This window comes from Pezoporus flaviventris, unplaced genomic scaffold (genome assembly GCF_033815535.1).
Source record: "Pezoporus flaviventris isolate CSIRO_AGI_PZ_B2104156 unplaced genomic scaffold, CSIRO_AGI_Pfla_v1 ptg000957l, whole genome shotgun sequence".
NCBI lineage: Eukaryota > Metazoa > Chordata > Aves > Psittaciformes > Psittacidae > Pezoporus > Pezoporus flaviventris.
In genome coordinates this window covers 22569-36401 of record NW_026893502.1, presented here as the reverse complement: position 1 = coordinate 36401, position 13833 = coordinate 22569, and the positions used below count along the sequence as shown (strand labels likewise).

General features: G+C 56.5%; 1 protein-coding gene across 1 annotated transcript; it reads right to left on the bottom strand.

The window, feature by feature from the left end:
• Positions 1–8442: 8442 nt before the first annotated feature.
• LOC133264683 (eukaryotic translation initiation factor 3 subunit C-like) lies at positions 8443–12936 on the bottom strand (the record flags this gene model as incomplete). Its single annotated transcript, XM_061444520.1, has 4 exons — positions 12837–12936; positions 10919–10984; positions 9214–9412; positions 8443–8502 (listed from the first exon to the last, which is right to left on the bottom strand). Coding segments are annotated over exons 1-4 (423 nt in total), but the record flags the coding sequence as incomplete, so codon positions are not given.
• Positions 12937–13833: the final 897 nt, after the last annotated feature.

Here is a 13833-nt window from a genome sequence, read left to right as displayed (position 1 = left end):
TCATAGACACCCCATAGAGCCCCATAGAGCCCCATAGACACCCATAGACACCCATAGACACCCCATAGACACCCATAGACACCCTAGACACCCCATAGACACCCCATAGACACCCATTAGACACCCCATAGAAACCCATAGACACCCATAGAGACCCCATAGACACCCATAGACACCCCATAGACACCCCATAGACACCCCATAGACACCCCATAGACACCCATAGACACCCATAGACACCCCATAGACACCCCATAGACACCCATAGACACCCATAGACACCCCATAGACACCCATATCACCCCATAGACACCCCATAGACACCCCATAGACACCCATAGACACCCCATAGAGCCCCATAGACACCCATAGACACCATAGACACCCCATAGACACCCCATAGACACCCATAGACACCCCATAGAGACCCCATAGACACCCCATAGACCCCATAAGACACCCCATAGACACCCCATAGACACCCATAGACACCCATAGACACCCCATAGACCCCATAGACACCCATAGACACCAATTGACACCCATAGACACCCCATAGACACCCATAGACACCCATAGACACCCATAGACACCCCATAGACACCCCATAGACACCCATAGACACCCCATAGACACCCCATAGACACCCCATAGACACCCATAGACACCCCATAGACACCCCATAGACACCCCATATCACCCCATAGCCACCCCATATGTGCCCCATAGCGCCCCATAGCCACCCCCATCACCTCGGCCAGGTAGTCCTCGAGGTCGGCGAGGATGCGGATGTAGAAGCGGGGGGGCCCGTCCCGCTCCAGCACCCCCATAGAGCCCCATAGAGCCCCATAGAGCCCCATAGAGCCCCATAGAGCCCCATAGACACCCATAGACACCCATAGACACCCATAGACACCCCATAGAGCCCCATAGACACCCATAGACACCCCATAGACACCCCATAGACACCCCATAGACACCCATAGACACCCATAGACACCCATAGACACCCCATAGACACCCATAGACACCCATAGACACCCCATAGACACCCCATAGACACCCCATATCACCCCATAGCCACCCCATATGTGCCCCATAGCGCCCCATAGCCACCCCCATCACCTCGGCCAGGTAGTCCTCGAGGTCGGCGAGGATGCGGATGTAGAAGCGGGGGGGCCCGTCCCGCTCCAGCACCCCCATAGAGCCCCATAGAGCCCCCATAGAGCCCCATAGAGCCCCATAGACACCCATAGACACCCATAGACACCCATAGACACCCATAGACACCCCATAGAGCCCCATAGACACCCATAGACACCCCATAGACACCCATAGACACCCCATAGACACCCATAGACACCCATAGACACCCCATAGACACCCATAGACACCCATAGACACCCCATAGACACCCCATAGACACCCATAGACACCCATAGACACCCCATAGACACCCCATAGACACCCCATAGACACCCATAGACACCCCATATCACCCCATAGACACCCATAGACACCCATAGACACCCATAGACACCCATAGACACCCCATAGAGCCCCATAGACACCCATAGACACCCATAGACACCCCATAGACACCCCATAGACACCTATAGACACCCATAGACACCCCATAGACACCCATAGACACCCATAGACACTCCATAGAGCCCCATAGACACCCCATAGACACCCCATATCACCCCATAGACACCCCATAGACACCCCATATCACCCCATAGCCACCCCATATGTGCCCCATAGCGCCCCATAGCCACCCCCATCACCTCGGCCAGGTAGTCCTCGAGGTCGGCGAGGATGCGGATGTAGAAGCGGGGGGGCCCGTCCCGCTCCAGCACCCCCATAGAGCCCCATAGAGCCCCATAGAGCCCCATAGACACCCATAGACACCCATAGACACCCATAGACACCCATAGACACCCATAGACACCCCATAGAGCCCCATAGACACCCATAGACACCCCATAGACACCCCATAGACACCCCATAGACACCCATAGACACCCATAGACACCCATAGACACCCCATAGACACCCATAGACACCCCATAGACACCCATAGACACCCATAGACACCCCATAGACACCCCATAGACACCCCATATCACCCCATAGCCACCCCATATGTGCCCCATAGCGCCCCATAGCCACCCCCATCACCTCGGCCAGGTAGTCCTCGAGGTCGGCGAGGATGCGGATGTAGAAGCGGGGGGGCCCGTCCCGCTCCAGCACCCCCATAGAGCCCCATAGAGCCCCATAGAGCCCCATAGACACCCATAGACACCCCATAGACACCCATAGACACCCATAGACACCCCATAGACACCCATAGACACCCATAGACACCCCATAGACACCCATAGACACCCATAGACACCCATAGACACCCCATAGACACCCCATAGACACCCCATAGACACCCATAGACACCCCATAGACACCCCATAGACACCCATAGAGCCCCATAGACACCCATAGACATCCATAGACACCCCATAGACACCCCATAGACACCCATAGACACCCATAGACACCCCATAGACATCCATAGACACCCCATATCACCCCATAGACACCCCATAGACACCCATAGACACCCATAGACACCCATAGACACCCCATAGACACCCCATAGACACCCATAGACACCCATAGACACCCCATAGACACCCATAGACACCCATAGACACCCATAGACACCCCATAGACACCCCATAGACACCCCATAGACACCCCATATCACCCCATAGACACCCCATAGACACCCCATAGACACCCATAGACACCCCATATCACCCCATAGACACCCCATAGACACCCCATAGACACCCATAGACACCCCATAGACACCCATAGACACCCATAGACACCCCATAGACACCCCATATGTGCCCCATAGACACACATGACACCCCATAGACACCCATAGACACCCCATAGACACCCCATAGACACCCCTAGACACCCATAGACACCCATAGAGCCCCATAGACACCCCATAGACACCCATAGACACCCCTAGACACCCATAGACCCCCATAGACCCCCATAGACACCCATAGACACCCATAGACACCCCATAGACACCCATAGACACCCCATATCACCCCATAGACACCCATAGACACCCATAGACACCCCATAGACACCCCATAGACACCCATAGACACCCATAGACACCCCATAGACACCCATAGACACCCATAGACACCCATAGACACCCCATAGACACCCCATAGACACCCCATAGACACCCCATATCACCCCATAGACACCCCATAGACACCCCATAGACACCCATAGACACCCCATATCACCCCATAGACACCCCATAGACACCCCATAGACACCCATAGACACCCCATAGACACCCATAGACACCCATAGACACCCCATAGACACCCATAGACACCCCATAGACACCCCATAGACACCCATAGACACCCCATAGACACCCATAGACACCCCATAGACACCCCATAGACACCCCTAGACACCCATAGACACCCATAGAGCCCCATAGACACCCCATAGACACCCATAGACACCCCTAGACACCCATAGACCCCCATAGACCCCCATAGACACCCATAGACACCCATAGACACCCCATAGACACCCATAGACACCCCATATCACCCCATAGACACCCATAGACACCCATAGACACCCCATAGACACCCATAGACACCCCATAGACACCCATAGACACCCCATAGACACCCCATAGAGCCCCATAGACACCCATAGACACCCCATAGACACCCATAGACACCCATAGACACCCCATAGACACCCCATAGACACCCATAGACACCCCATAGACACCCATAGACACCCATAGACACCCCATAGACACCCCATAGACACCCATAGACACCCCATAGACACCCATAGACACCCCATATCACCCCATAGACACCCCATAGACACCCATAGACACCCATAGACACCCCATAGACACCCCATAGACACCCCATATCACCCCATAGCCACCCCATATGTGCCCCATAGCGCCCCATAGCCACCCCCATCACCTCGGCCAGGTAGTCCTCGAGGTCGGCGAGGATGCGGATGTAGAAGCGGGGGGGCCCGTCCCGCTCCAGCACCCCCATAGAGCCCCATAGAGCCCCATAGAGCCCCATAGACACCCCATAGACACCCCTAGACACCCATAGACACCCATAGACACCCCATAGACACCCATAGACACCCCATAGACACCCATAGACACCCATAGACACCCATAGACACCCATAGACACCCCATAGACACCCATAGACACCCCATATCACCCCATAGCCACCCCATATGTGCCCCATAGCGCCCCATAGCCACCCCCATCACCTCGGCCAGGTAGTCCTCGAGGTCGGCGAGGATGCGGATGTAGAAGCGGGGGGGCCCGTCCCGCTCCAGCACCCCCATAGAGCCCCATAGAGCCCCATAGAGCCCCATAGACACCCCATAGAGCCCCATAGACACCCATAGACACCCATAGACACCCCATAGACACCCCATAGACACCCCATAGAGCCCCATAGACACCCCATAGCGCCCCATAGACACCCCATATCACCCCATAGACACCCCATAGACACCCATAGACACCCATAGACACCCCATAGACACCCATAGACACCCCATAGACACCCATAGACACCCCATAGACACCCCATATCACCCCATAGACACCCCATAGACACCCCATAGACACCCATATCACCCCATAGACCCCCATAGACACCCCATAGACACCCATAGACACCCATAGACACCCATAGACACCCATAGACACCCATAGACACCCCATAGACACCCATAGACACCCATAGACACCCATAGACACCCCATAGACACCCCATAGACACCCCATAGACACCCATAGACACCCCATAGACACCCCATAGACACCCATAGAGCCCCATAGACACCCATAGACATCCATAGACACCCCATAGACACCCCATAGACACCCATAGACACCCATAGACACCCCATAGACATCCATAGACACCCCATATCACCCCATAGACACCCCATAGACACCCATAGACACCCATAGACACCCATAGACACCCCATAGACACCCCATAGACACCCATAGACACCCATAGACACCCCATAGACACCCATAGACACCCATAGACACCCATAGACACCCCATAGACACCCCATAGACACCCCATAGACACCCCATATCACCCCATAGACACCCCATAGACACCCCATAGACACCCATAGACACCCCATATCACCCCATAGACACCCCATAGACACCCCATAGACACCCATAGACACCCCATAGACACCCATAGACACCCATAGACACCCCATAGACACCCCATATGTGCCCCATAGACACCCATAGACACCCCATAGACACCCATAGACACCCCATAGACACCCCATAGACACCCCTAGACACCCATAGACACCCATAGAGCCCCATAGACACCCCATAGACACCCATAGACACCCCTAGACACCCATAGACCCCCATAGACCCCCATAGACACCCATAGACACCCATAGACACCCCATAGACACCCATAGACACCCCATATCACCCCATAGACACCCATAGACACCCATAGACACCCCATAGACACCCCATAGACACCCATAGACACCCATAGACACCCCATAGACACCCATAGACACCCATAGACACCCATAGACACCCCATAGACACCCCATAGACACCCCATAGACACCCCATATCACCCCATAGACACCCCATAGACACCCCATAGACACCCATAGACACCCCATATCACCCCATAGACACCCCATAGACACCCCATAGACACCCATAGACACCCCATAGACACCCATAGACACCCATAGACACCCCATAGACACCCATAGACACCCCATAGACACCCCATAGACACCCATAGACACCCCATAGACACCCATAGACACCCCATAGACACCCCATAGACACCCCTAGACACCCATAGACACCCATAGAGCCCCATAGACACCCCATAGACACCCATAGACACCCCTAGACACCCATAGACCCCCATAGACCCCCATAGACACCCATAGACACCCATAGACACCCCATAGACACCCATAGACACCCCATATCACCCCATAGACACCCATAGACACCCATAGACACCCCATAGACACCCATAGACACCCCATAGACACCCATAGACACCCCATAGACACCCCATAGAGCCCCATAGACACCCATAGACACCCCATAGACACCCATAGACACCCATAGACACCCCATAGACACCCCATAGACACCCATAGACACCCCATAGACACCCATAGACACCCATAGACACCCCATAGACACCCCATAGACACCCATAGACACCCCATAGACACCCATAGACACCCCATATCACCCCATAGACACCCCATAGACACCCATAGACACCCATAGACACCCCATAGACACCCCATAGACACCCCATATCACCCCATAGCCACCCCATATGTGCCCCATAGCGCCCCATAGCCACCCCCATCACCTCGGCCAGGTAGTCCTCGAGGTCGGCGAGGATGCGGATGTAGAAGCGGGGGGGCCCGTCCCGCTCCAGCACCCCCATAGAGCCCCATAGAGCCCCATAGAGCCCCATAGACACCCCATAGACACCCCTAGACACCCATAGACACCCATAGACACCCCATAGACACCCATAGACACCCCATAGACACCCATAGACACCCATAGACACCCATAGACACCCATAGACACCCCATAGACACCCATAGACACCCCATATCACCCCATAGCCACCCCATATGTGCCCCATAGCGCCCCATAGCCACCCCCATCACCTCGGCCAGGTAGTCCTCGAGGTCGGCGAGGATGCGGATGTAGAAGCGGGGGGGCCCGTCCCGCTCCAGCACCCCCATAGAGCCCCATAGAGCCCCATAGAGCCCCATAGACACCCCATAGAGCCCCATAGACACCCATAGACACCCATAGACACCCCATAGACACCCCATAGACACCCCATAGAGCCCCATAGACACCCCATAGCGCCCCATAGACACCCCATATCACCCCATAGACACCCCATAGACACCCATAGACACCCATAGACACCCCATAGACACCCATAGACACCCCATAGACACCCATAGACACCCCATAGACACCCCATATCACCCCATAGACACCCCATAGACACCCCATAGACACCCATATCACCCCATAGACCCCCATAGACACCCCATAGACACCCATAGACACCCATAGACACCCATAGACACCCCATAGACACCCATAGACACCCCATAGACACCCCATATCACCCCATAGACACCCCATAGACACCCCATATCACCCCATAGACACCCATAGACACCCATAGACACCCCATATCACCCCATAGACACCCATAGACACCCCATAGACACCCCATAGACACCCATAGACACCCCATAGACACCCCATAGACACCCATAGACACCCATAGACACCCCATAGACACCCCATAGACACCCCATATCACCCCATAGACACCCATAGACACCCATAGACACCCCATATCACCCCATAGACACCCATAGACACCCCATAGACACCCCATAGACACCCATAGACACCCCATAGACACCCATAGACACCCATAGACACCCCATAGACACCCCATAGACACCCATAGACACCCCATAGACACCCATAGCCACCCCATATGTGCCCCATAGCGCCCCATAGCCACCCCCATCACCTCGGCCAGGTAGTCCTCGAGGTCGGCGAGGATGCGGATGTAGAAGCGGGGGGGCCCGTCCCGCTCCAGCACCCCCATAGAGCCCCATAGAGCCCCATAGAGCCCCATAGACACCCCATAGAGCCCCATAGACACCCATAGACACCCATAGACACCCCATAGACACCCCATAGACACCCCATAGAGCCCCATAGACACCCCATAGCGCCCCATAGACACCCCATATCACCCCATAGACACCCCATAGACACCCATAGACACCCCATAGACACCCCATAGACACCCATAGACACCCCATAGACACCCCATATCACCCCATAGACACCCATAGACACCCCATAGACACCCATAGACACCCATAGACACCCCATAGACACCCATAGACACCCATAGACACCCCATAGACACCCCATAGACACCCCATAGACACCCATAGACACCCCATAGACACCCCATAGACACCCACAGACACCCCATAGACACCCATAGACACCCCATAGACACCCCATAGACACCCATAGACACCCCATAGACACCCCATAGCCCCCCATAGCCCCCCCATAGACACCCATAGACACCCATAGACACCCATAGACACCCATAGACACCCATAGACACCCATAGACACCCCATAGACACCCCATAGACACCCCATATCACCCCATAGCCACCCCATATGTGCCCCATAGCGCCCCATAGCCACCCCCATCACCTCGGCCAGGTAGTCCTCGAGGTCGGCGAGGATGCGGATGTAGAAGCGGGGGGGCCCGTCCTGCTCCAGCACCCCCATAGAGCCCCATAGAGCCCCATAGACACCCATAGACACCCATAGACACCCCATAGACACCCATAGACACCCATAGACACCCCATAGACACCCCATAGACACCCATAGACACCCATAGACACCCATAGAGCCCCATAGACACCCATAGACACCCCATAGACACCCATAGACACCCCATAGACACCCCATAGACACCCATAGACACCCCATAGACACCCATAGACACCCCATAGACACCCATAGACACCCCATAGACACCCCATAGCCACCCCATATGTGCCCCATAGCGCCCCATAGCCACCCCCATCACCTCGGCCAGGTAGTCCTCGAGGTCGGCGAGGATGCGGATGTAGAAGCGGGGGGGCCCGTCCCGCTCCAGCACCCCCATAGAGCCCCATAGAGCCCCATAGAGCCCCATAGAGCCCCATAGACACCCCATAGACACCCATAGACACCCATAGACACCCATAGACACCCCATAGACACCCATAGACACCCCATAGACACCCATAGACACCCATAGACACCCCATAGAGCCCCATAGACACCCCATAGACACCCCATAGACACCCCATATCACCCCATAGACACCCATAGACACCCATAGACACCCCATAGACACCCCATAGACACCCACAGACACCCCATATCACCCCATAGCCACCCCATATGTGCCCCATAGCGCCCCATAGCCACCCCCATCACCTCGGCCAGGTAGTCCTCGAGGTCGGCGAGGATGCGGATGTAGAAGCGGGGGGGCCCGTCCCGCTCCAGCACCCCCTTGGCCTTGGCGAAGGCTCGGCCCAAGAGCTCGAAGTCCTCGAGGCACCGGGAAACGTCGCGGATCTTCATGGCATTGCGGATGGTGCGGATGAGCGCTGCCAGCTCCTCGAACCTGCCCCATAGCGACCCATAGAGACACATTGAGACCCATAGGGAACCATAGAGACCCATAGAGACACATAGGGACACATTGAGACCCATAGAGACCCATAGAGACACATTGAGACCCATAGGGAACCATAGAGATACATAGAGACCCATAGAGACACATAGGGACACATTGAGACCCATAGAGACCCATAGAGACACATTGAGACCCATAGGGAACCATAGAGATACATAGGGACACATAGAGACACATAGGGACACATAGGGACACATAGGGACACATAGAGACACATAGAGACACATAGAGACACATAGAGACACATAGAGACACATAGGGACACATAGGGACACATAGGGACACATAGAGACACATAGGGACACATAGGGACACATAGAGACACATAGGGACACATAGGGACACATAGGGACACATAGAGACACATAGAGACACATAGAGACACATAGGGACACATAGGGACACATAGGGACACATAGGGACACATAGGGACACATAGGGACACATAGAGACACATAGAGACACATAGAGACCCATAGGGACACATAGCGAGCCCCATAGAGCCCCACAGCAACCCCATAGAGTCCCATAGAGAGACCATAGGGACCCATAGCGAGCCCCATAGAGCCCCATAGCGACCCCATAGGGTCCCATAGAGAGACCATAGTGACCCATAGGGACCCATAGCAAGCCCCATAGAGCCCCATAGCAACCCCATAGAGAGACCATAGTGACCCATAGGGACCCATAGCGAGCCCCATAGAGCCCCATAGGGTCCCATAGAGAGACCATAGTGACCCATAGGGACCCATAGCGAGCCCCATAGCACCCCACAGCGACCCCATAGGGTCCCATGGAGAGACCATAGTGACCCATAGGGACCCATAGCGAGCCCCATAGAGCCCCACAGCGACCCCATAGAGTCCCATAGAGAGACCATAGGGACCCATAGCGAGCCCCATAGAGCCCCACAGCAACCCCATAGGGTCCCATAGAGAGACCATAGTGACCCATAGGGACCCATAGCGAGCCCCATAGAGCCCCACAGCGACCCCATAGGGTCCCATAGAGAGACCATAGTGACCCATAGGGACCCATAGCAAGCCCCATAGAGCCGCATAGGGTCCCATAGAGAGACCATAGTGACCCATAGGGACCCATAGCGAGCCCCATAGAGCCCCACAGCAACCCCATAGGGTCCCATAGAGAGACCATAGGGACCCATAGGGACCCATAGCGAGCCCCATAGAGCCCCACAGCGACCCCATAGGGTCCCATAGAGAGACCATAGTGACCCATAGGGACCCATAGCGAGCCCCATAGAGCCCCATAGGGTCCCATAGAGAGACCATAGTGACCCATAGGGACCCATAGCGAGCCCCATAGAGCCCCATAGCACCCTATAGGGTCCCATAGAGAGACCATAGTGACCCATAGGGACCCATAGCGAGCCCCATAGCGCCCCATAGCGACCCCACGGCTGCCCCCCCCCACCTCTTGTCCTTGGCGCTCCGGACCACGCGCTTCGTGTCCTCCTCATCCTCACTGAGCAGCAGGGGCCTATGGGGAGCAAGAGGCTGTGGGGCTGCCCCATAGAGACCCATAGAGACCCATAGGGACCCATAGAGACCCCATAGAGACCCATAGAGACCCCATAGAGACCCATAGGGACCCCATAGCACCCCACAGATACCCACAGACACACCACAAAGCCCCATAGACACCCATAGACACCCCACAGACCCCTAGAGACACCCCATAGCGCCCCATAGGCACCCCATAGTGCCCCATACACCCCTACACACTCCCCATAGTGCCCCACAGACACCTCATAGCACCCCATAAACACCCAACAGGCACCCCATAGCTCCCCATAGGCAGCCCATAGATACCCCACAGCCCCCCATAGCGCCCCATAGGCAACCATAGCCGCCCCATAGACACCCCATAGCCCCCCATAGCCACCATAGACACCCCATAGCGCCCCATAGCTACCCCATAGCCCCCCTTATCCACCCCATAGCCCCCCATAGACACTCCATATCCACCCCATAGATCCCCATATCCACCCCGTATCCACCCCATAGCGCCCCATATCCACCCCATAGCGCCCCCATATCCGCCCCATAGCGCCCCCATATCCCCCCCATAGCGCCCCATATCCCCCCCATATCCGCCCCATAGCGCCCCATAGACACCCCATATCCACCCCATAGCCACCCCATAGCCCCCCATAGACACTCCATATCCACCCCATAGGTCCCCATATCCACCCCGTATCCACCCCATAGCGCCCCATATCCACCCCATAGAGCCCCATATCCACCCCATAGCGCCCCATAGATCCCCATAGCCCCCCATAGACCCCCCATAGCCACCCCATAGCCCCCATAGAGCCCCAAAGCCCCCTATATCCCCCCATATCCACCCCATATCCGCCCCATAGCCCCCCATATCCACCCCATAGCGCCCCATATCCGCCCCATATCCACCCCATAGCGCCCCATATCCACCCCATAGCGCCCCATATCCGCCCCATATCCACCCCATAGCGCCCCATATCCACCCCATAGCGCCCCATATCCCCCCCATATCCCCCCATAGATCCCCATAGAGCCCCATAGCCCCCCATAGACCCCCCATAGCTACCCCATAGCGCCCCATATCCCCCCATATCCACCCCATATCCACCCCATATCCCCCCATATCCACCCCATATCCCCCCATATCCCCCCCATAAGCCCCCCATATCCACCCCATAACCCCCCATATCCGCCCCATATCCCCCCCATATCCCCCCCATATCCGCCCCATATCCCCCCCATATCCACCCCATATCCCCCCCATATCCGCCCCATAGCGCCCCATATCCCCCCCATATCCCCCCCATATCCACCCCACATCCCCCCCATATCCACCCCATATCCCCCCCATATCCCCCCCATATCCCCCCCATATCCGCCCCATAGCGCCCCATATCCCCCCCATATCCGCCCCATATCCACCCCATATCCCCCCCATATCCACCCCATATCCCCCCCATATCCACCCCATATCCCCCCCATATCCGCCCCATATCCACCCCATATCCCCCCCATATCCACCCCATATCCCCCCCATATCCGCCCCATATCCCCCCCATATCCCCCCCATATCCACCCCATATCCGCCCCACATCCCCCCCATATCCCCCCCATATCCGCCCCATATCCACCCCATATCCCCCCCATATCCACCCCATATCCCCCCCATATCCCCCCCATATCCACCCCATATCCGCCCCATATCCGCCCCATATCCGCCCCATAGCCACCCCATATCCCCCCATATCCCCCCCATAACCCCCCATATCCCCCCCATACCCCCCCATATCCGCCCCATATCCGCCCCATAGCGCCCCATAGCCACCCACTTGCTGTAGTTGCCCCCCGCAGGCTTTGGGGCGAGCTCGTCCCCCGAGGCCGAGGACTCGGATTCGCTGTCGGAGCCGGTGGTGAAGAAGCGCGACATGGTCCTGCTATGGGGCAGCCCCACACGTGTGACCCATAGGGACCCATAGGGACACATAGAGACCCCATAGGGACCCATAGGGACATGGTCCTGCTATGGGGCAGCCCCACACGGGTGACCCATAGGGACCCATAGGGACACATAGAGACCCCATAGGGACCCATAGGGACATGGTCCTGCTATGGGGCAGCCCCACACGGGTGACCCATAGGGACCCATAGAGAGCCATAGAGACCCATAGAGAGCCATAGGGACCCATAGAGACCCATAGGGACCCATAGAGACCCCTAGGGACCCATAGACACCCATAGGGACACATAGAGACCCATAGAGACCCATAGGGACCCATAGGGACCCATAGAGACACATAGGGACACATAGAGACCCCATAGGGACATGGTCCTGCTATGGGGCAGCCCCACACGTGTGACCCATAGGGACCCATAGGGACACATAGAGACACATAGAGACACATAGAGACCCCATAGGGACCCATAGAGACCCATAGGGACCCATAGGGACATGGTCCTGCTATGGGGCAGCCCCACACGTGTGACCCATAGGGACCCATAGGGACCCATAGAGACCCCATAGAGACCCCATAGGGACCCATAGAGACCCATAGGGACATGGTCCTGCTATGGGGCAGCCCCACACGGGTGACCCATAGGGACCCATAGAGAGCCATAGAGACCCCATAGGGACCCATACGGAGCCATAGAGACCCATAGGGACCCCATAGGGACATGGTCCTGCTATGGGGCAGCCCCACACGTGTGACCAGTAGGGACCCATAGCACCCATAGCCCCCCCCAGACCCCCACAGACACCCCATAGAACCCATAGCGCCCCATAGACCCCATAGCACCCCATAGAACCCATAGATGACCCCATAGCGC